The sequence below is a fragment of the Bos mutus genome, chromosome 22 (assembly GCF_027580195.1).
Source record: "Bos mutus isolate GX-2022 chromosome 22, NWIPB_WYAK_1.1, whole genome shotgun sequence".
Classification (NCBI taxonomy): domain Eukaryota; kingdom Metazoa; phylum Chordata; class Mammalia; order Artiodactyla; family Bovidae; genus Bos; species Bos mutus.
This window is the reverse complement of record NC_091638.1, coordinates 28622416-28644136: the sequence shown is the minus strand read 5'-3', so window position 1 is coordinate 28644136 and position 21721 is coordinate 28622416. Positions and strand designations below refer to the sequence as shown.

Below are 21721 nucleotides of genomic sequence, written 5' to 3'. Positions count from 1 at the left end.
TAGGGTGGGGAGCAGACGTCCCTGCTGTTGGGAGGGAGGGGCAGCCAGCGGTACCTGCTGCAGGACGCTGGCCGTGAACTGCATGGCCTGGTGGTGCTGCTCCTCCAGCATGTCCATGTGCAGGTCATCCAGAAAGTCGTTCCTGTCGTCATCCAGCCAGCCCTCGTCCAGCTGTGGAGAGGCAGCCACCCACACAGGCTTCAGAAGAGGTCCTTTTTGCTTCTTCTGTTTTATTTATTTTTAGGAAAGGACATGACCTTGGGGAATCGCATTTCTAGGCTTCCTCCGGGAGTCATCCCAATGCAGTCTGCCTGTTGTTTGGCTCTCTGACAGACACGGACCCCATCCTTAAGGTAAAGACCCCTCCCACCCTCCACCACACATCTAGGGGCGAGGCTGTGCCCTGTTGTTTTGCTGTTGCAGGGTTAAGTGCCTTCGTGCACTTCAGCTACTTGCCGTGAAGGAGGCCACTGAGTTAGGGGATCAGAGAGCCACAGCCCTGGCTCCTCTCCTGCTGGGCCCACACCCAAGTTTAGCAGGCCCCAAGGAGAAAGCGCGGGCAGTTTGGGACAGAGTTCTTTCTGATGAACAAAGGTAGGTCTGCTAACTACCTCTTAGTCTTGGGCAAGGGCCTGTCGCCTTTATCAGGCTCTTGTCTCTCTTGCTCATAAAAAGCAGACTAGTCAGGGGTCTGAGATCTACACATCTGGCCTGCAGCTGCACCACAGACCATATACAACCCCCAAAGCCAGTCACATTTCTTACTTGGCCCTTTAAGAAAAAGTCTGCTCAGTAATGTTTCTTTTGCTTTTTAAAAGTAAAAACTATTATGGGTAAGATGTACATTGTGATGATTTGATGTGCATAGTGGAATAATGACTACAGTCAATTAACGTATACTACTGTAGTGTGTGCGATGAGAGTATCTGAACTTCACTCCTAGCAAATTTCCAGTAGTCATTACAGTGTTGGTAACTATAGTCATCAGGCTGTATGTTTCTTGCACTCTGCCATTGTAATGAGACCCACACAGAAAGTGGTCGGGGTCTTGGGCAGTCAAACATTTTGATGGCCATGACCCTGGCTGTGTTTTTCCATGCCATTATGTATCTTCCTCTTTTCCTTCATTACACTCCCTGCATTAATGAAGCTTCTGGGCATGCCGTGTAAATGCCAAGGTGGATATCTGCACCTCCCTTAAAAGGCCAAAGCAAGAGATAGACTGGAAGTCAGATTACCTTTTCGGGGCACAGGGTACCTTCAAGTTCTGATTCAATATATTTTCTGCAGGGCAGGAACTCCGTGAGTGATTTCACAACTACAGACTATGTGCTGGGAGCCGCCTTACCTGGAGCTCGGGCCTGGCAATTAGCAATGAGAAGTTCTTGTTTTCTTCACTGGTTAGCAGAGCTACAGCCTCTTCACGGTTCTGTACCTCTATCCCATTAATCTACGAAGAAAAAGGTGGAGGGGTGGATGGTAGCATGATTAGATTGTTGAACACGATTCTCTATTATTTCAAGCCTGCATCCATTGCCCAAGCACAGCTGGAACAGAGAACTTCCAGGTAGGTTGAAAAGAATGCTCGTTTTCACAAGGAAAGGCCTTGTTCAGTCTGAAGCACTGTCTCTGCTATAGGAGACAGACTCCATAGGAGTAGTTCACGAGATGAGGCTGTGTGAACAGGAGTAACTGGGACTCCAGAAGGCCGCACTGAGAGAAATCACAGTGTTGTGAAGAGGGAAAACATCTAAGCAACTTAACAAGACAGAATTAAATATATTCAGGAAGGAGTATAAGTGGAATATACTTAAGCATGACTACAGATGTTTTTGAAAAATATGGAAGAAAAGAAGCAATGGGTCTGATGTGAATATGATGGTATTATTTAGGGTGTTTTGTGTTCCAGGTTTGACACCAACGTCTTTAGGTGGGACAAAGGCAGATAAGTTCATCTGTACCATTTTTCTAGGTTACACATATAAACAGTATTGTACAATACTTGTCGTATATATACAATATACATACAACAGTATGATACAATCTCCGGAGAACCCCACTCCAGTACTCTTGCCTGGAAAATCCCAGGGACGGGGGAGCCTGGTGGGCTGCCGTCTATGGGGTCGCACAGAGTCAGACATGTCTGAAGCGACTTAGCAGTAGCAGCAGCATTATACAATCTCACCATCACACCTGATCACTCTCTTGCAGGATTTTTGCTTCCTGTCCGGTCACCTTTGAGCTCTGCTGGTCTAGAGGTCTCAGCTCCAGGGGACTCAGCAATGGTCCCACTTACAAGCTGGAAGATTGAGCCTTCCATCTGAGTCTCTTGCCTTATAACAGCACAGGGCATCATCGATCTCGGTTAACACTTGCTGCAGCGCAGTGAAGGCAGAGAGGGCAGGTAAGGAACTCAGTGTTTCCAGACCCAGTGGTAGATGCTTGTGGAAAACTAAAGCAACTGAAAAAGCAGTTACTACTGAGGATTCAGCCCCTTTAGGAATAAAAGTTGGGTTGAAGTCCAGGGAAGTATAGAATAAGCAGTGGAAACGGAAATGAAAATTACTCATAGGGAGGTATATAGTGATAGAGAGAAACAGAGTGGATTATAAATGAGAAGAAAGGAATGAGCAGAAGTACAAGGTAAGCCTTCTACCCGTAAGAAACCAATCTCAATTTCTGCGAGATTTAAAAAAGGGCATAATAGAACTACCATATGATCCAGAAATCCCAATCCTGGGCATATATTCAGACCAAACACTAATGCAAAAAGATACATGTGTCCCTGTGTTCATAGCAGCACTCTTTACAATAGCTAGGTAGGACTGGAAGCAACTTATTGTCCAGCAGCAGAGGAATGAATAAAGATGTGGAACATATGTACCATGGAGTATGTCTCAGCCATAAGAAGGAAAGAAATTGTGTCATTTGGAGAGACACAGATGGACCTAGAGACAGTGATACAGAGTAAGGTAAGCCAGAAAAACAAATATACATTAATGCCTGCATGCCTGTGGAAATTAGAAAAATGGTAGAGATGAACTTACCTGCAATACAGTGGTAGAGAAACCGATGTAGAGAACAAATGAATGGACACCAAGAGGGGGAGGGGTGGGGTGAACTGGGATTGACATATGTACACTATTGATACTATGCATAGATAGATAACGAATGAGTTCCTACTGCACAGCACAGAAGCCTCTGCCCTGTGGTGACACGGGATATGTGTAGCTGATTCACTTCGGTGTACAGCAGAAACTAATACAATAAATGCCAATCAAAGTCTCTGACAGAGAAACTGATAAAGAGGTGGTACTTAACACACAATGGAATACTACTCAGCCATAAAAAGACTGAAATAAGCCATCTGCAGCAACATGGATGCAGCTATTAATAGATATTATCATACTCAGTGAAGTAGGTCAGGGAGAGAGAGACATGAATGCCATATGATAGCTGCTATGTGGTATCTAAAATATGACACAAATGAAGCTATTTATAAAGCAGAAACAGATTCAGAGATGTAGGAGTAGACTGCTCTTTGGCTAGGAGAAAGGAGAGGAATGGGTTGTAGAAGTTTGTGTACATGATACATATATACACACACACACACACACACACAATGGCTAAAATAACAGGGTCCCCCTGTGGAGCACAGGGAACTATATTCAATATCCTGTAATAAACCCTAAAGGAACACATTTTAAAGCAACCGTACATCAACAGAAAGATGTTATCTGTATTTTAATTTTTAATTTAACAATAAAAAACAGACTAGCTACAAGAGGAACAACTGGTGTATTTTATATTAATTTTGATTGCAGTAGAGTTGCTCTAAAATGTGGTGTTAGCTTCTCCCGCACAGCAAAGGGACTCAGCAGTGCGCATATGTATACCCCCTCCCATTTAGGTCACCACAGGGCATGAAATCCAGTGCCCTGTGCTCTACAGTAGGTTCTTATTAGTTCTCAATTTTACATATAGTATCAGTAGTGTATATATATGTCAATCCCAGTCTCTCAATTTCTCCCATCTTCCCCTTCCCCCTTGAAATCCATGTATTTGTTCTCTACATCTGTGTCTCTATATTCAGATGGTCTCATTTTGACTCCAAAGAGCAACAGATATCATTTACAGATAAAGTACTCTTAAAAGCCATTCTATATAGTAGTTACCTGCTGAGTCAGAAAGTTTAAAAGACTGCATAAAGTTGAAATGCCTGGACCAAAATGAATCCTTCAGAGAAAGATAAAATGAGCATTATTTGGGGTCACCAGAACTGTGGACCTGATTTGTCCTGTGTTATCTTTGGTCCAAAGAGAAGGACAGGAAGTGAGACGAGCTGACTTGTGTGGTGTAAGGCGCGGGGGCGGCCTGCCTGTTTAGATGGGGCAGCCTCTCTCCAGTTTGTCTCGGGCCCTACCATGCCCTGTGTCCTGGTGTTTTCCAGAGCTGGTATTTCGACCCTAATTTAACTGGTCTGCCTCACCACACATCTGGTTTTGCAATACCGATAGCTGTTTGTTAACTTCTGCATTTTCAGCCCTAAAGCTATTACCTGAAGCAGTCTGCTCTTAAGTGAATGAACAGAGGACGCTGACCTACCTGGATAATGCGGTCTCCTTCTCGGATGCGCCCGTCCTTGGCCGCAATGCTGTTAGGGTCAATCTGAAACACACGGCACTGAGTGGGTAACTCAGACATGCACGAAAAGAAACCAAGAGCACCGTCCAAAGTCTGCCTCTAACACGTCATCATGCTCATCCCTCTGTTTTTATTTTACAGAGGAATAAACAAGACTCAGTGTCATGCAGGGAGACACAAACATGGATTGATAACGTTTCCAAGCCCTTTCCAGGCCGTGGTCCTGGACTCTTGCCCGCAACCCTGCTTCCCTGCCCACCTGAGGGGATGGAGAGGCACAGCTAACAGTTGTTTCATACCCAGAAAGGAAAAGCAAAAGTGTGCTGGCATACACGTGAAAGGGTACCTTTCATTATGTGGTCTAGCAGTGATGTTGTCATTATTTTGCCAAATGTGTATATTAAATTTTGGAAAGGAACTTTACAAACAGAATCTAGTTGAGACAAGTGGGGTTGCATTTTAGAGAGACACCCCCACATGCAGTAATGGTGGGCCAGCTGAAGCTTAGTAGATGAAGTCTACTCAACGGGATGGGTAGAAAGCCTAGTAGTCACATCCCTTGGTTCAGCCCATCGAGATGGATTTTATTTCCTGATAGAATGGGGCTTGTGTGCTACTAAAGATGGGCTGCAAGGTGAGATACCCATACTGAAATCATCTGCTTTGCATTGGCTTCTCTGGGAAGATGAAAATACTTCCGTCTATGTATTGGGTTGGTCAAAAAGTTCATGATGGAAAATACCAAATGAATTTTTGGGCCAACCCAATACTTTGAAGTTGCACTGTGAACTCAATGATATACATTCTAGCAAAAGAAAAAAAATCAAGAGAAACAGCAGAAATACTTGAAAAAGTGTAAATGACTCCCTCCCCCATCCCATTCAGTGAACTGGAGATGGGAAACGGGAATCTGCTTTTCCCTCGGGGTTGAATACACAAAACCAAGCAAACGGCTCCATTTTATGGCCGATTTGCAGGCTTCTGAAGGATAATTTTGCCTTATGCGCTGACATTAGAACTTAACCCCTATGTAGGGTAGTTTCATGGAGTGTGATAAAGGGGACAAAGAAATCTGCCTGTGTCTTTCCAAAGACATCTCAATAAGCCAGAGCTGCTTAACACATTAAAAGGAAAGAAAGAATACAGCCTCTGTCCTGCTACGATAGTTATAAAAAATGAGCCTCAATACCTCGCTTATATAGATGCCAATGTCATCTTCATCATCTGTCCGGTAGCACACCGTGAGGCCCAGCTTGTCCTGGCTGTTCATTCTGTAGAGATCCACTTCCTAGACAAAGAAAAGGGCATTCCCTGTGAGACTCCAACAGGCAGAGATGGCTGGGAGGACATCAGATGCTTTAAAAAACATTTTGTTTAAATGATGAACTGGATTTCTTTGCATTTGCTGTGGGCAGAGTGGTTAACTTACTAAACAAAAGGTGATTATAGGCAAGAGATCAATGCCGAGGGCATTTCTGACCTTTCAGTCAATATAAAGTCATTTTGAAAATAGTTATTTTATTGATCCCACCGAAGAAAAATTATCCATATTTCACACAGCATCGAGACTTCTGGGGTCGGTCTTTTCAAAAGCATTCTTTCAATGTCTGCCACCAATGAGAATATTTCCAAACCATCCAGCCATTTCAGTACAAATGTTTCCAATGTGTTTGGTTAGATTATTTCACGTTGCGTTCCCTTAATATGTGCAGTAATAGAACTTGCAAACAGATTACACATAAATTGATCCAAGGAAGGAGGGTAACGTGATAGCATGCAATTAATGCTTTCCACAACAGCTGTGATATTTACAGTCGAGAAATTAGTTTCAGACGCTATTACAACAAATTAAATAAGATAAAAGCGAAGTGAGCCCAAATGCGAGACACATGGGCACAGCGAGCGCCACTGTATTTGACAATTAAACTGTGCTTCGGAATGAAGTCAGAACTTTGAAAACGGTTGGATCCTTGGGAGCAAGAGGCCTGGTTCTCTGAAAGCATTCCTAGGCCCCGTCTCCCCTTCTGCCCGCACTGCCAACCGCCCAGGCGAGACTCCACAGCACCCAAGTACAGGCCTGTGCAAAGGGCCGCCTGCTAGTAAGTTTCCAGGCGGATCCCCTGGTCCGGTGTTTACTGCTAGCTGCTTGCTAACCAGGAGGGGCTCCAAGATGGGGCCCGTCTCTGGGACTATTTCCTCGCTCCTGGCTCCTCTTAGATGGTGGTGAGGATAGGGTTGTTTCTTGGGTGAAGCTCAAAGCAGTTATGGAGCAGACACTCCTGAACTCCCCCCCGGGCGCCCAATACCACGGACACTTTCTAGGTGGGAGAACTGGAGGTGCTAAGGCCCTGTGAGCAAGGAAAAGAGAGGTGCCCTGAGGGTGGTCGCGTAAAGGGGCCACTAGGCCAGTGTGGGGAGCTTGGATTTTATTTCAGCATCCTGGGAAGCCTTGAGCAACTTTTGAGTGAAGACTGCCAAGCTCTGCTTGATATTTTCAGCAGTCTTTATGGCTAATGTGGAGGTGCTGCTGACGAGCTGGGGCTCTGAGGGCAGATTCCCGCTCTTTCTAGCAGCTTCATCATTGGGTTTTATGGGCTTGTGACTATATCTAAGCCTGTTTCCTCACTGGTGCGTGTCATCCTGCCGCTTGGACAGGGTGGAGAGTGACCGAGACAAGACCGCCGAGCTCAGCGCATCGCCTGGCCCGGAGAAAGTCTACAGGAAACAGGAAGGATGATTGTGTGCAGGCGGTTTCTAACCCAAGTCACAGCAGTTGTTTGTAGCCAAGTGTGTGTGTTTCTCACGTGCGCCCACCCCCAATAAGATAATTTTATTTTCTGAATATTGACATGTTAATTAATTCAGTGACTTCCTCATTAAAGCTTTAGCAATCTGGTATATTACCCAGAAATGAAATCCTGTTATCTTTCCTTGTGTTTTGAGGAAAAGACTAAGCAGTCCCAGAGGCACCAGACGTTCAGCCGCAAGGGCGCGTTCTTTACAGATACTGTGGAGTTGCCTATGTGCACACGGCCCATGTAGTGGTCTCACAGCATCCTCACGTCCCAACTGCATGCCCGAGTCTCCACCTCAGGTCACACTTCATCGGGGGACAGACAAAGGCGAGACTTGCTCTGTTTTAGTGCTTTCCTAACAGGTAATGTGGGCTTCCCTGGTGGTTCAGTGGGAAAGAACCCCTTGCCAATGCAGGAGACGTGGGTTCAATCCCTGGATCTGGAAGATCCCCTGGACAAGGAAATGGCAACCCACTCCATTATCCTTGCCTGGAGAATCCCATGGACAGAGGAGCGTGGCAGGCTACAGTCCATGGGATCCTAGAAGAGTCGGACATGACTAAACCACCACAAGAGGTAGTGGAAATCTGTGGGATTTCATGATGACTTGTTTGGGCCCAAATGTACCACTGCAGCCCCTGAGCCCTGGCTTCACGGTAGAAGCCAGCTGGTTCTGGAACAAGTACATGTGCAACCAAAGCAGGGAGAAGGCTAACTGGAGAGATTTTAAGACGCAACTAAGAAAAACAACAAATACTGTGATATGACTTCTACCTGAGTACAAATCCTAATACAGGTTATAGTTTTCATTGAATGATCAACCACCAAGATGAACAGCTCTTCAGAAAGATCAAAAAGTACCAGAGCTCTGCTGGGCTTCATTCTAATAGGATGTGAAGTATGCCTCGGGGTCATGATGAGGTAAGTACAGAAACCGAGGGCAGTGTTTGAGACTCTGTCCTGATGGCCAAGAATAAGATTTTCAGACTTGTCTCATCAACTAAGGCATAAGACTCGGTATTATTGAACTGAAGAGGCAGGCAAGGGGTGAGTTATATAGAGTCTCACTTTGGTAGAATCACATATATATTGGTCAGTGACATGTTAAAAATGTAACCACCCACCTAACCTGGTCTTCCTGGACTTGCACCACTGACAGTCTCAGAAGCATGACTCTGTAACACGCATCTAGAATTGAGGGATCCATTTAAGAACCCAGGAAAGTGAAAAGTCTGGAACTGATTTCTTGGGGGGAAAAACCAGCATGATGTGCTAAGAGTATTCAAGTAGGAGCTAGGAAGACTCATAAGAAATGTGAGAGATGGGGGTCTGATGTGTTTAAAAAAAAAAAGATACTCATTTGGCCCAGTGCCAGTAATGTAAGCAGTGTGAAATCTACAATCAGTATGATTTTCATAAAAATGTAACTTGAAAATCATTTCTACCCCATTTTCATCAATATTTTGATTGCCAGATAGTTGAAGAACTACTTATTGAAGTGGACATTAGTTCATATTGCTACTGGTGGGATGATTTCTTTCTCTGAACTTCCCCCTTCTGATTCTTCCAATTTCTTCCAACAGATATGTTACTTTTATAACCAGAAAGGAAACTTTCTCAACAAATTCCCAAAGACAAATGCACCCCAGTGTTCACTGGAGCACTGTCTACAACAGCCAAGACATGGAAGCCACCAAAAGATGCGCTGACCGACGAATGGATAAACAAGATATGGCACATTATACAATGGAATATGACACGGCAATTGAAAAAAAACTGAACTAAGACCTTTTCTAGCAACATGGATGGACCTGGAGATGATCACACTAAGCAAATGAAGTCAGAGAACGACACACAGCCTGTCAAAACATGAACGGAGTCGCGAACTTAGAAGACAAACGTATGCGCCCCAAAGGGAAAAGGTGGGTGATGGGGAGGGAGGGATAAGTTAGGCGGCAGCTGGGATTAACCTGTACCCTGTGATATATGTGAAACAGATAATCAGCAAGGACCTACTGTATGGTATAGGGAACGCAACACTCCGTAATAACCTATATGGGAACATAACCCCTAAAAGATTAGATAGATGTTTATGTATAAATCAGTCAATTGGCTGTACCCCTAAAATAAACAACACTGTAAGTCAACTATATTCCAATATAAAATAAACAATCTAAAAAGAAAAATAAAGACAAGTCAGTGATTCTTCCCTCGGGCCTTGGTGACCTGGGCTGCCGTCACGTCCTTGGAGCCTGAGAAACCTTGGTCCAGAGGGCTACACTGTGATGGAGATGAAGAAGCTGGGGAGGACGTGCCTGCAAATGAGCCCCACTTGGACCTGGACTGCCCCATCCCTTGTGGATGGGACTCCAACCTCCAGATCCAGGTGGGTCCTCTTACAGCTCAGCCAAGCCTAGTGCACACAATGGACAGTGGACCCTCTGGGCCAGAAGAGCTCAGAAAAAGTACCTGGTCTCCAAGTCTCCTGCTGCTGCTGTTCCTGGCAGCTCCTTTCTTGGAGTTGCTCCACTTAAATACGACAGTATCCTCAGCATCTCAGTTATGGGAGGGCTTGGGATTGTCTTGGGGGTACATGGTAAGGGAAAAGAAGTACCCAGACATGGGGTCTTTTTTTTGGCCCATTCCACTGGAATCTACAAACCAGGAACACAACTGTATCTTGGACGCTTGTTGCCCAAATAACCTGAATGGGGCATCAAAAAGCGCTGTTGCCTCGTAGACATTTCCTGTAACAACAACTTGAAAACCTGTGCTGGGGGTACTTCATAGTGACAAGGCCTGTGGGGCTGTAAAAGACATCTGGCCTCCAGAAATGTTCTGGAGTAGGTAACTAAAAAAATTCTAAATAGGGAGGACCTTCAAGAAGCCAGTTTTGAAAGGTAAATGTAACATAACGCTTTTTGGATTTTTTTTGGAAAACACATGAAAAGATGCTCTACGTTGTTAATTATTTGGTAACTGCACATCAGAACTAGAAGGTGGTATCTCCTCACACCAGTCACAACAGTCATCACCAAAAAGCCCACAAGCAGTGAATGCTGGAGAGGGAGGGCATGGAGAAAAGGGAAGCCTCCTACAGTGCTTTTGGGAAGATAAATTGTTAATATGCACGATGGAGAACAACATGGGGCTTCCTTAAAAAACTAGAGCTACCGTATCTGTCAATCATACTTCTGGGCCTCTGTGTGGAAGAGAACCATAATTTGAAAGGACACTTGCACCCAGATGTTCACTGCAGCACTACTGACAACAGCCAAGACATGCGAGGAACCAAAATGTCTGTCGTCAGAGGGATGGGTGGATGGGTAAAGAAGATACATACACAATGGAATATGACTTAGCCATAAAAGAGAGTAAAATAATGCCTTTTCCAGCAACTGCATGGACCTGGACATGACCATACTAAGTGAAGGACCTCAGACAGAGGACAAACAACCTGTGATATCACTTGTGGGTGCTCTCTAGTCGAAACAAATGAGCAGTTTCCAAAACAGACTCACAGAGAACGAACTTACGGCTACCAGTTGGGAGGGATCCGGGGGAGGGATAGATGGGCAGTCTGGGTTTGACATGTATACACTTCTATATTGAAAATAAATAACCGAAAGGGACCTGGTATATAGCACAGGGAACTTGGCTCAGTATTCTGTAATAACCTCACAAATTTGAAAAAGAATAGACACTTGTATATGTATAGCTGAATTACTTTATTATAGATCTGAAAGTAACACCACATTGTTACTCAACTATAATATAAAATTAAAAACATTTTTTTTTATATTTACAGAAGTTCAGAAAAGTGCAAAGAGGACTTCCCTGGTGGCTCAGTGGTAATGCGTCTGCCTGCCAGTGCAGGAGACCTGGTTTCGATTCCCTGATCCGGGAAGATCCCACGTGCTGCAGAGCAGCTAAGCCCGTGTGGCACCGCTACTGAGCCAGTGCTCTAGGGCCCGAGAGCCTGTGCTCTGCAACGAGAGAAGCCACTACAGCGAGAAGCCTTGAGCACCACAACCAGAGGAGTCCTGCTTGCCACACCTACAGAAAAGGCTGCGCAGCGACAAAGACAAGCACTGCCAAAAATAAAAGTTAATAAAGAGTGCAAAGAACAGAATGATGATTTATATTCTTAATCACCCAGAATTGAACATGTTTAATCTCTTGGCATTAATAAAAAAAAGGCACATGATATGACTTCGCTGTGGAAAGTCCATTTCCAGGGAATGGTTCCCCACCATAGAGAAGAGCCTAGTTGCTACTAGTTAAGCATAAGAGCTCTTGTCTTCAGAAGCTCTGGAAACACAACAGTGTAAGAGCTGAACCTGTCTTGGGATTTGTATACATTTTGGATTTACTTTGGCTGCTTATAAAGAAGATTACAGTAATGCAGTAATAGTTGAATAATGAATTGTACAGAAAGAGCAGTGTCTGTCTATTATGTACTGTACATGGTAGATGCTCAACAAAATTGAAAGACTTGCCAAGGCAGACTAAAGATCCAAATAAAAAATAAACTTGGCTCTGCCAATTGCAAGCCAGGCTGCCCTGGGAAAGTCATTTCACCTCTCTGAAACTTCTCAGCTAATGTTCCCAGAGACTGTTTTGAGGCTCAGTGGAAACTGCAGTTCTTCAGACTGACTAGGTGGCTTGTAAATTCTCAACATTTCATTCTCACTCCAAGCTAGAGGTAAAGGCTTAGACGATTGAGCACATCATGGAAAGCATAGGTGGCATCAATACTATCTCTGAGGATGGAGATAAGATGGCAAAGAAGACCATTAATCAAACTGGTATGCATAATGTATTACCATTACCTGGATTACGCCTCCCCCACCACTGCTGTCCTGTCGCTCACTGGTCTAGATGGACAGCTGGATAAAAATGAACAGCTACGCCTGACATTTTAGACGAAATCGACACAATAGCTCAATTAAGAAAAGTAAGAGGGCCACTCCACCTTGGCTGATCCAAGCTTTTGGTTTCAACGACAGCCACTTTAATCACAGGGGAGGGCCCAGAGATGGATATTGGTGGCTTATTCGCTTCAAGGAAGACTGGTTACCCAAGTATAACTCTTAGGATCTTATCGATCCAGAAGTTCTGTGCATATTTCTAGAAATCCTCTCTATGCTTTCTCTATTCATGGCACTATGTGAGATATAGAGATGCCTCTAAAAAGACTGTACTTGCTTTTAAGGACCCTAAATTTGAGACTGGGTAACAAGGCCTTTATTCCTTTATTCGACACATGTTGGCTGGGTGGCTACTATCCGTAGGCACTGTCTGAGCAGGAGGAACAAGGAGGGAATGGTCTTGCTGGGCGAGGGCTGCCTGAGAGTGGGAAGGAAGCTTCTCTGGAGATGAGCCACACTGAGTGAGGCCAGGACCCAGGGGGAGAAGAGCAGACCTAGGGGAAGGTTCTGGATGCAGGGGAACAGGAGAAGAATGGGCAAGTGCCTATGCAACTGGGAGGGTAGTGAGAAGGTTCCCTGGAGGCGCCCTGGTGCTGTGCCTTCAAGGCTACAGAAAATCACATAGGTTGGCGGGGAAAACCTGTATTTATTTCTAGGATGGCCTCACTTCCCTCATGATCTACTCATGTTTCTCTCTGAGACCTGGTTTGGAGCTCGTTTTAGTCCCCTTGTTGAAAGTAGCTCTCCTTTTCTGATCTCAAAATGACATCAGGACACAGCATAGGTGACGGCGGCCTCAGAGCCCCGCTGGGATGCCACTGATGAATCCACTGGGAAATGCAAACAATAGACTGACGGAAAGAAGCCTTCTTCAGACGCCTATTTTCTTTCTTAATTGCTTATAGGAAGATCCAGAGCAGGTGTTCAGTACCTGAAAATTTATGGGTAATTATTTGGCGGCTCAGCCCTTGGGCATACTTGGGTGTAATTCTTTTAACACTAAGCAGTTTCAAAATAACAGGGATTTGACACTTACCTAAATATGATCATTTTGTGTACTTTAAAGGACAGAACATCTGTTTTTCTCTGTGCATTTGCTTCCATAATATCCCCAAACACTCATGTATTTTCCTCCCATATAATATCCATGGAAATAGTTACCTTTCAAAAGGTGCAGATGTTAATCTAATCCAACTGAGACGATGAGCAGTTGAGACTGGCCCCCTATTCACAGCAAGCCTGGGTTGGTGGTGGGGGGGGTACAACAGGCTGATGGGACTTTAGAACTGTCAACAACCTGTCTCTGCTAAGAAATCTCGCAAGGAAGTGGGGATGATGGTGCACACCATTCCCTCTGAAAACTGGGTCTGCTTTCGGAAGCCCAGCTCTTGGCTGTGTTGCTGGTCGTTAACCTTCTTGAACTGACCAGGGTGCCTCCCAAAGGCACGCCTCCAAAAACAGAGCCTTCCTGGAGGTACAGACACTGTTCTCTCCTGCTGAGCCGCCCCAGGGAGGTTCAGGAAGAATCTCCCTGAGTCTTGACCTCTGATCTGAGGACAGGCCACTCATCTGAAACCACCGGGTTTGCTTTAGGAGACGGCACTTAGTAAACAGAAATAATCTGGAAACATCTAAGCTGCTATCAACAAAAGTCCAAGTGTAAAAGCGGTCTTCCTGCCTGGTGTGGACTCACTGAACTTCATGGTAACTGCTCACAGGGGCTACAGATGGAGAATGGCCACTGTCTTGTTCTCTAGATGAAAAGCTTGTGTCTAAGCTAACTGCTATGAACCAAAGTAGGTACTAGGAGCTCCTTAAGGGCTGGCAGGGTGACGACTTGCTGATTTTGTGTTTCTTGCACCAAACTGGATATTTAATGTAAGATGCTCAGTAAAAGCAGGTGAGCAGAACTGAACATAAGCACGTGTGCAGAGTCTTTGTGCTGCCTATGTATGAATGGGAAGAAATCTGAGCCGAGTCCTGAATGTCCACGAGGGCCTTAGTCATCTCTAGTCCATGAGGCCTCACTCTGCATGGATGGTGCGGGTGCTATGAAGATGCTGGGAGGCACAGCTTCACACCGCAGGGAAGGAAGCTCACAAAGCCTCAATCACGTGACCTGTGACAAGGGCAGGTGGGAGCAGGGCTTATCTGGGCCTGTGGCCTTCAGGTCAGGGCCCCTGGGACTTCGCCACGTGCACGGAAGCAGCACCTGGGGGTCTTGGTAAAATGCAGACTCCGATTCTGTAGGTCTGAGGGCCCAGATTCTGCATGTCTCACAACCCCTCAGGTGCTGCCGCCCCAGTTTTTGCAGTACACTTTGAATAACGAGGCCCAAGGGAGGTGTTTCAGAGTGGCTCACTCCAGTCCAAAGCAAGCTGTTCTCAGTTCACGCAAAGAAGTTACTTCCTTAGTTCACACAAAGTTATTTTGTTTAGGAAGAAAGACTCAGTTTGGGCTAGTCTCAACACTTCTTTGCTATCAGCCTATGTCCTCAGACAAAGAGAAAGCAAGCAGGAGGTAGTGGAGAGAACGGCCCTGGGTGTCCAGCCCTCGGCGGCACCAGGGACAGGCATTAGGATTTCGAAACACTGCCTCATGTCCAGTGTGTTTACAGCACCTTCTATTCATGGAAATTGATGCTGAATTTTCTGCCCCAGCAAGTGATAAAGTATTTACTTTACAATTTTCTTGTCTAAATAAGCTGGGTTGAGTTAAAGGGAAAGAGAAAGCAAACAGTGGTTCTGCTGGTATCTGGATACAGCCAGATAATATAAGGCAGATACGGTGGAACTCAGTGACCCTCCAGAGACCACATGCGCACTCTTAGAGACAGGAGCATCTTTCCAGGGAGAGACCACAGCTTTCCATCAGATGCTCAAAGACATCAGAAACTAAGACGAACGTTAAGACCCCACCACTGTGAAGTTGAGTATAATACCAAGGAATTGCAAAGTCTATACCTCTATGGGTCTGCCTGCCTTCTGTCTGTGGAAAAACTTCAGCCGAAGAATGAGTTTACTCAGAGAAGAACATGCAGAAACAAAGGAAATAGTCAAAGGAGACCAAATAATACTTTGGTCACTGAGCATAATTAAGGACCTGGGAAAGAACCCACTTGCCAATGCAGGAGACAAAACAGACGTGGGTATGACCCCTGGGTCAGGAAGATACCCTGGAGGAGGGCATGGCAACCCACTCCAGTATTCTTGCCAGGAGAAGCCCATGGACAGAGGGTCCTGGCGGGCTGTGGTCCATAGGGCAGCAAAGAGTCAGACACGACTGAAGTGACTTAACATATAACCACACAGGACCTTTAGCTCCTTCTCAAGGGCTATAGATAATATTCTGAGCCATATCCTATGATTCTGCCTTATAGATACTGCCTTACAGATGCCAGGTGGGAGAAGTTATCTACCGGATGACCGGACTACCCATGACATAAGCTGCCACTAACCTGGCCGCTTTAATGGCTTTTGAATGGCAAGCAGCTGACCCCACTTCTGGTTACACACCATCCTCCATAAATCGAGCTCCCAAGGTATTTGATAGCTTTTTAATGACCTCTGCATTGTTACAATGATCATCAAAAAGCAGTGTTGTCTTGTAAAGACTATTAAATAGTCCTTCTTGCAAAGCCGTGTTCCAGACAGCTCTAGACTCACCAAACGTGCTTCCAAAATCCATGAAAAGTGTACTTTACATGAGCATCAATAACATATGCTGATAGAGAACTTACTGCCTTAATAATGACTGATTACATGAGATGCAGATGTTCTTCTTACCTCTAGCTCCAGCTCCTCCCTGTCCATCTCCTGATGGATGCCTGCGATGTAGTCGTTTGGATCATAGTATTCATGGGCTGAGGGATGCCTGAAAAAGGATGAAAGGATGTTAAAACGGCCCTGCTTGCAGTTCCGAGTCTCTGTTTTGCCCTCAGGAAACTCCAGCAGGGTCACAGGGAGAGTCTAAGGTCTTAGTTGGAGTCTCTTTGGTTGTGTTTCTCGGCACAGTCAGGACCTCCCTTGTAATATTTCCATTGTCTTCATTTATGTCCATTTCTTCTGGAAGAAGGAGTTAAGATGCAGGCTGAGGAGAAGGGATGGAGTGGGAGGTTGGGGTCAGCAGATCTAAGCTAGTCGATACAGGACGGAAACACAAGTCCCGCTGTATAGCGCAGGGAACTCTGTTCAATGCTCTGTGATAAACCATAATGGGAAACCAATATATAACTGAATCACTTTGCTGTACAGCAGAAACTAACACATTGCGAATCAACTATACTTCAATTTAAAAAAAAATCTAAAAAGATACAAGTTAAGAGCAAGACTGGCTTTGTTCCTTCCAGTGGCCATCCCCTGGCCCACGAGTCATTCGAGTCAATATAATTCATTTCTAACTCAGTCTCTAGTCCAGACACAGAGTTATAGTTACTGCTCGTGGCTTCATTCTTAGATTTTATCTCTGAGGAGGAAAAAAAGCTCAACTTCAGGCAACACTTAAAGACATGTGCCGGCCTCTGACACAGGTTCAAAGGGCTGTGACCAAAACTGCGATCCTGTCATCTAGGACAGTCTTCTTTTTTCACCTTTTGATGGTCTCACAATAAGAAAAACGTTTGACATCACAACCCACGTGCTGGTGCATGTCTGGAATATATGTGCTTGCATGCATACAAGGCATGTATGTATATATGCATGCTCCCCTACACACACACGGCTAGGAGAATGGAGGCGTGCGTTTCTCTAGGTTAACGTGTGTGAAACAGAATTCACAGAACCCACCACCTCTTTGGCAAAACCACTGACGGAACTTCTTGGAGCCAAGGCAGCAGCTCTGAAAGGTGTCAGATGCAGACGAAGAGCTTCAGCTGGATTGCTAGCTGGGGGCCCAAACCTTCAGGTTCTCAAAGGTCAGCGCAGCCATCTGGGGACTCTGGTGTCTTCTCCCCCGGGGGAATTAAGTTTTGAAACAACAGAGGAGACGTGAGCAGTCACTCAAGTGAAGGCTGGCTTTCAATTGTCTGAACCCATCAGGCAAATATGCCGCCTGCACATCCAGGGCTGTGAGCCCTGAGGATGTGGCTGGAAGGCCTAGGCTCTTGAGCCTCTTGGTAACTAATGCGCCACCGCTGCACCCTCCACCCCCGCCCCCTGTTCAGCCCCTGATGCACAGTCCTGCTCTCCTCTGACCTTGCAGCCTGGACTGGGGCCGGGCTGACCTCTGCACTCTCCTGACATTTCTCAAATAGCCCCTGGGGGGCTGGGGTCAGTCACGTCATGTTAACTAGACTTTAAGAGCAAATTAAGGGTTTGGCTTCTAAAAAGCCTGTAACAGTGATGTTCAACACTGAGAGTCAGAAGCAGCCTTACAAGCCTCATCAATATGAAAGGCAGTTGGAGTCTAAAACGTCAAATAACTGATCTGACTGATTGCAATCAGAGAATGGTCTGGTTGTTCCCTAGTAACTGGGATGCTCTGGAGCATCTCGGGTGAGGTCTGCGAGATGAGGTGCGACTGGCTTGCCTCTCGGTCTGGCTGCCAGCTTGTGGGGGGTGGAACTGCTGAGTCTGCGGTTCCCTGTGGCACGGAAGGGACAGGCGTGAGAAGTAGGTGAGAGCAGGGTGCTGGCACACCGCCCTGTGCCCTGTGTCAGACAGGTACCCCCTCCTCCTCCACGCGCTGTCTGCTGCAGCCCAGTTCCCTTTGCCACACCTGGGGAGTCGGCCCTGGGTTCTGACGACAGCTAACCATCAGAACCACGGGATGAAAGGCCAGCCTCTGTCTGGCATGTGATGGAACCCAGGAAATGCATGCTTGTTGCAACCGAGTTGCTAACAGAAACCCGACAGGTACCCCTCAGAGGCTGCCCCTAGAAGAGGTGGACATGCCCTTTGAAGTAAGGCATCGAGGCAACGACCTGGAGCAGGAGCAAGACTGTAGTATCATCCAGAGAGGCTAAGGGGAAAGTGGACACCCTGCGCATGGACAGACCAAATCACATACGACAAACCAGCTTAAAATGGACATCTTTTAAGCCACACGGACACCTGAGCAAATTTCCTGCTCATTTTTTCCCCTTACATATTTTACACCACTGATTAAATCAGCAATGATCACTGCATCATTCATCCAGTGCCTACCATATGCCATGCTGAGAATTTTCCACGTGACTTCATTTAATCTTTCAACAATTCTGTGAGATGGGTACTATTATGACCCCATTTTAACAGAGGAAAAACAAGGCCCAGGCAAACAGACTGCACGTTTCGCAGCGAGAGATCAGTTTGAGCATCAGGTCTGGCCACGTCAAAGGCTCTGAACTACCCGATGTCTCCGGCAGTAAGTGCAGGAGGAGGAGAGTTGTGTAAAGCAATTACTGCGATGTGTTGGATCACAGCTGTTATTTAATCGGTAAGTGCAGTACTTATATGAGGCATGTGTGGATTTATTCCATGGATCCAGGTTTGAAATGAGACCCAAGAAAGCAGAAGGCACCACCTCTAGGGCTCCCTTTACACTCACAACTTACTCTGCTGTCTCCTTAAAAGAACCATCAGCATTCCCTGTAGTGATAACTACCAAACCTTTCCTCTGCCATTTGCGGTGATTAAATTTTATTCTGAAACAACTTTTATGACATTTGTAAGTAATTTTGTTCTTCGGCTATAATTTGAATAACTCCGCTCCAGGGTTATAATAAAGTAATTAATATGTCGGGGCGGTTTTGAGCAGGATTCAATTTATCGCCTCTATAAACAATAAAGTGAAACACGGGCAACTTGGAAGAAAACGGTTAAGATGTGTTCATTTTTCTCCTCACACAGAAAGGAAGACACTGACTTCCCTGTACTTCTGTACCACCCCTAACACACTCAAGATGCATGGTCACGGGCTTCCCCGTGGTCCACTGGGTGATCATCCACTTTGTGATGGTGGGGACACCCGCTGGATCCCTGGTCCGGGAGGATCCCACATGCCGTGGGGCAACTACGCTCGTGCGCCACAACTACAGATCGCGCACTCTAGAGCCTGTGCTCTGCAACGAGAGAGGCCACTGCACTGAGAAGCCCACGGGCCACATCTAGAGAGTAACCTCTGCTTGCCACAACTAAAGAAAGGCTGCGTGTGGCAGTGAAGATGGAGCACAGCCAAAAAAATAAAAGTTAGAAAAGGACGTGTTATTACTTACTCCTCTGGCAAGAGATAGGGATCCAGCACAGGCGGGGTGGGCGAGGACATCTTGCTCAGGGCCATGATGTGCTCAAAGGTGATGTCTGTCTGTGTTCCCATGTCCACCATCTGTGACTCTGACGGAGGAGTGAACATTTTGGTCCGTGGTGTTCTCCTCAACACCTGGACCACGATGGGTTCCTTGGCTGTCTTGAAGGCTTCCACAGCCTGGTCATGAGTTGCTCTGGATAAGTCTTTGCCATTGACCTGTTGAAAAATATGAGAGTGCTTAGAGGATTATAATTAAGCAGATTTTGTTAAAGATTAACAATTCTGCTTGAATTTAACAGCATTATCTTTTTTTTTTTTTTCCCTCTAGTAGTCATGTATGGATGTGTGAGCTGGACAACAAGGAAAGCTGAACACTGAAGAATTGATGCTTTTGAACTGTGGTGCTAGACAAGACTCTTGAGAGTCCCTTGGACTGCAAGGGGATCCAACTAGTCAATCCTAAAGGGAATCAGTTATGAATATTCATTGGAAGGACTGATGCTGAAGCTGAAACTCCAATACTTTGGCCACCTGATATGAAGAGCTGACTCATTGGAAAAGACCCTGATGCTGGGAAAGATTGAGGGTAGGAGGAGAAGGGGATAACAGAGGATGAGATGGCTGGATGGCATCACCGCCTTGATGGACATGAATTTGAGCAAGCTCCAGGAGTTGGTGATGGACAGGGAAAACCGGTGTGCTGCAGTCCATGGGGTCGCAAAGAGTTGGACACGACTGAGCAACTGGACTGAACTGAATTAAGCAGAAGCTGGGAGGATGGTTTTCATGTACAAGCAGCTAAAAGGAAAACTCGGGGGTGTCCAAGAACTTCACTGCTTAGTGTCAGGTTCCCCAGGAATGCCTGGTGGGAAGCGGGTGAGTGTGGAGGTGTGTGGATCAGACGTGAAACAATAAACCTCATGGTGGGGAAGGCTTGGCTTCCTACTGGAATGTCTTTATACAGTTTCACCCCCCTCCTAGTCTTGCCTGTGAGAGAAAGGAGCAGCCTCGGGCTCCAGCCTTTATCGTGCCATACGAGCTATTAATAACTGGATGTTAATTAATTTTTCTCTTTGAATGGTGTGTATTTTCCCAGTGCATGTCAGGGCAGATTGGCTTTCCTTTCACGGAAGGGATGTGGCATTTCCTTCTTAAAGGAATGCCTTTGCTTTTCCTTAAAAAGTCAATTGAGAATATTAAGTCAGTGATAATCAGGCCATAGGTGGATACGGCAGGGATCAAGAAGGAGCGCAAATGACCTGCCACTTTGAGGATGTTCCGGAAACAGCATCTAGCTTTACTGCTCTGCTGTTCCCGACTGTGTACAGTCCTTTGCTATGGCAATCTTTCCTGAGCACCCACTGTCTACTGCGTGGCTGAAATGAAGATGCCTCTTAACACTTTTCTCATCACAGCCTTGGGAAGGTAGCGGGACCAAAGCATGTTCATCCCCCTCCCCTTATAGCCACAAATAAGCCACACGCGATGACCTTGCTTGTTACTAATGGGTCACAACTTCGGATGCTGCGAGCAGGATTCTTTCCAATGGTAGAATCCAAACTAACCGAACATGGTTCTCTGTACAAGAGCTTACACAAGAGGAAAGAGAAGCCAAAACCTTGTATCTAGAAAATGAAGTCATTCCCAGCAACACGGAAGCTCACCTATTTCATTTACCTTCCCTGTCTCATCCCCCACAGGCAAGGAGTGTGATGCTGTGTTCCAGTACTTTGGTGATGTCTAAGAATTGCACTTGCATGGCAGTTTTCAGACTCTGGAATATTTTGGTATTATTCCCCCACTCCAGTACTCTTGCCTGGAAAATCCCATGGATGGCGGAGCCTGGTGGGCTGCAGTCCATGGGGTTGCTAAGAGTCGGACACGACTGAGCGACTTCACTTTCACTTTTTACTTTCATGCATTGGAGAAGGAAATGGCAACCCACTCCAGTGTTCTTGCCTGGAGAATCCCAGGGACGGGGGAGCCTGGTGGGCTACCATCTACGGGGTCGCACAGAGTCGGACATGACTGAAGTGACTTAGCAGCATTCCCCAAGAAGTTGGTCTACTTTTTAAAATCAGATATAAAATGATGGTGTAATAATCATATTGTGTAGAATGCATGTTA

The 21721-nt window shown here is 45.9% G+C and overlaps 1 protein-coding gene across 3 annotated transcripts in view; it reads right to left on the bottom strand.

Annotated features, from left to right (window-relative positions):
• Window positions 1–21721, bottom strand: part of PDZRN3 (PDZ domain containing ring finger 3) — a 268944-nt gene that overhangs the window by 3047 nt on the left and 244176 nt on the right. For all 3 annotated transcript variants that reach the window (XM_070358887.1, XM_014483022.2, XM_070358888.1), the window contains 6 exons: window positions 19563–19810; window positions 16156–16243; window positions 5834–5932; window positions 4606–4668; window positions 1349–1450; window positions 55–171 (listed from right to left, as the gene is read on the bottom strand). In XM_070358887.1, coding sequence (XP_070214988.1) covers window positions 55–171; window positions 1349–1450; window positions 4606–4668; window positions 5834–5932; window positions 16156–16243; window positions 19563–19810 — 717 coding nt within the window. The remainder of the gene's footprint in view (window positions 1–54; window positions 172–1348; window positions 1451–4605; window positions 4669–5833; window positions 5933–16155; window positions 16244–19562; window positions 19811–21721) is intronic.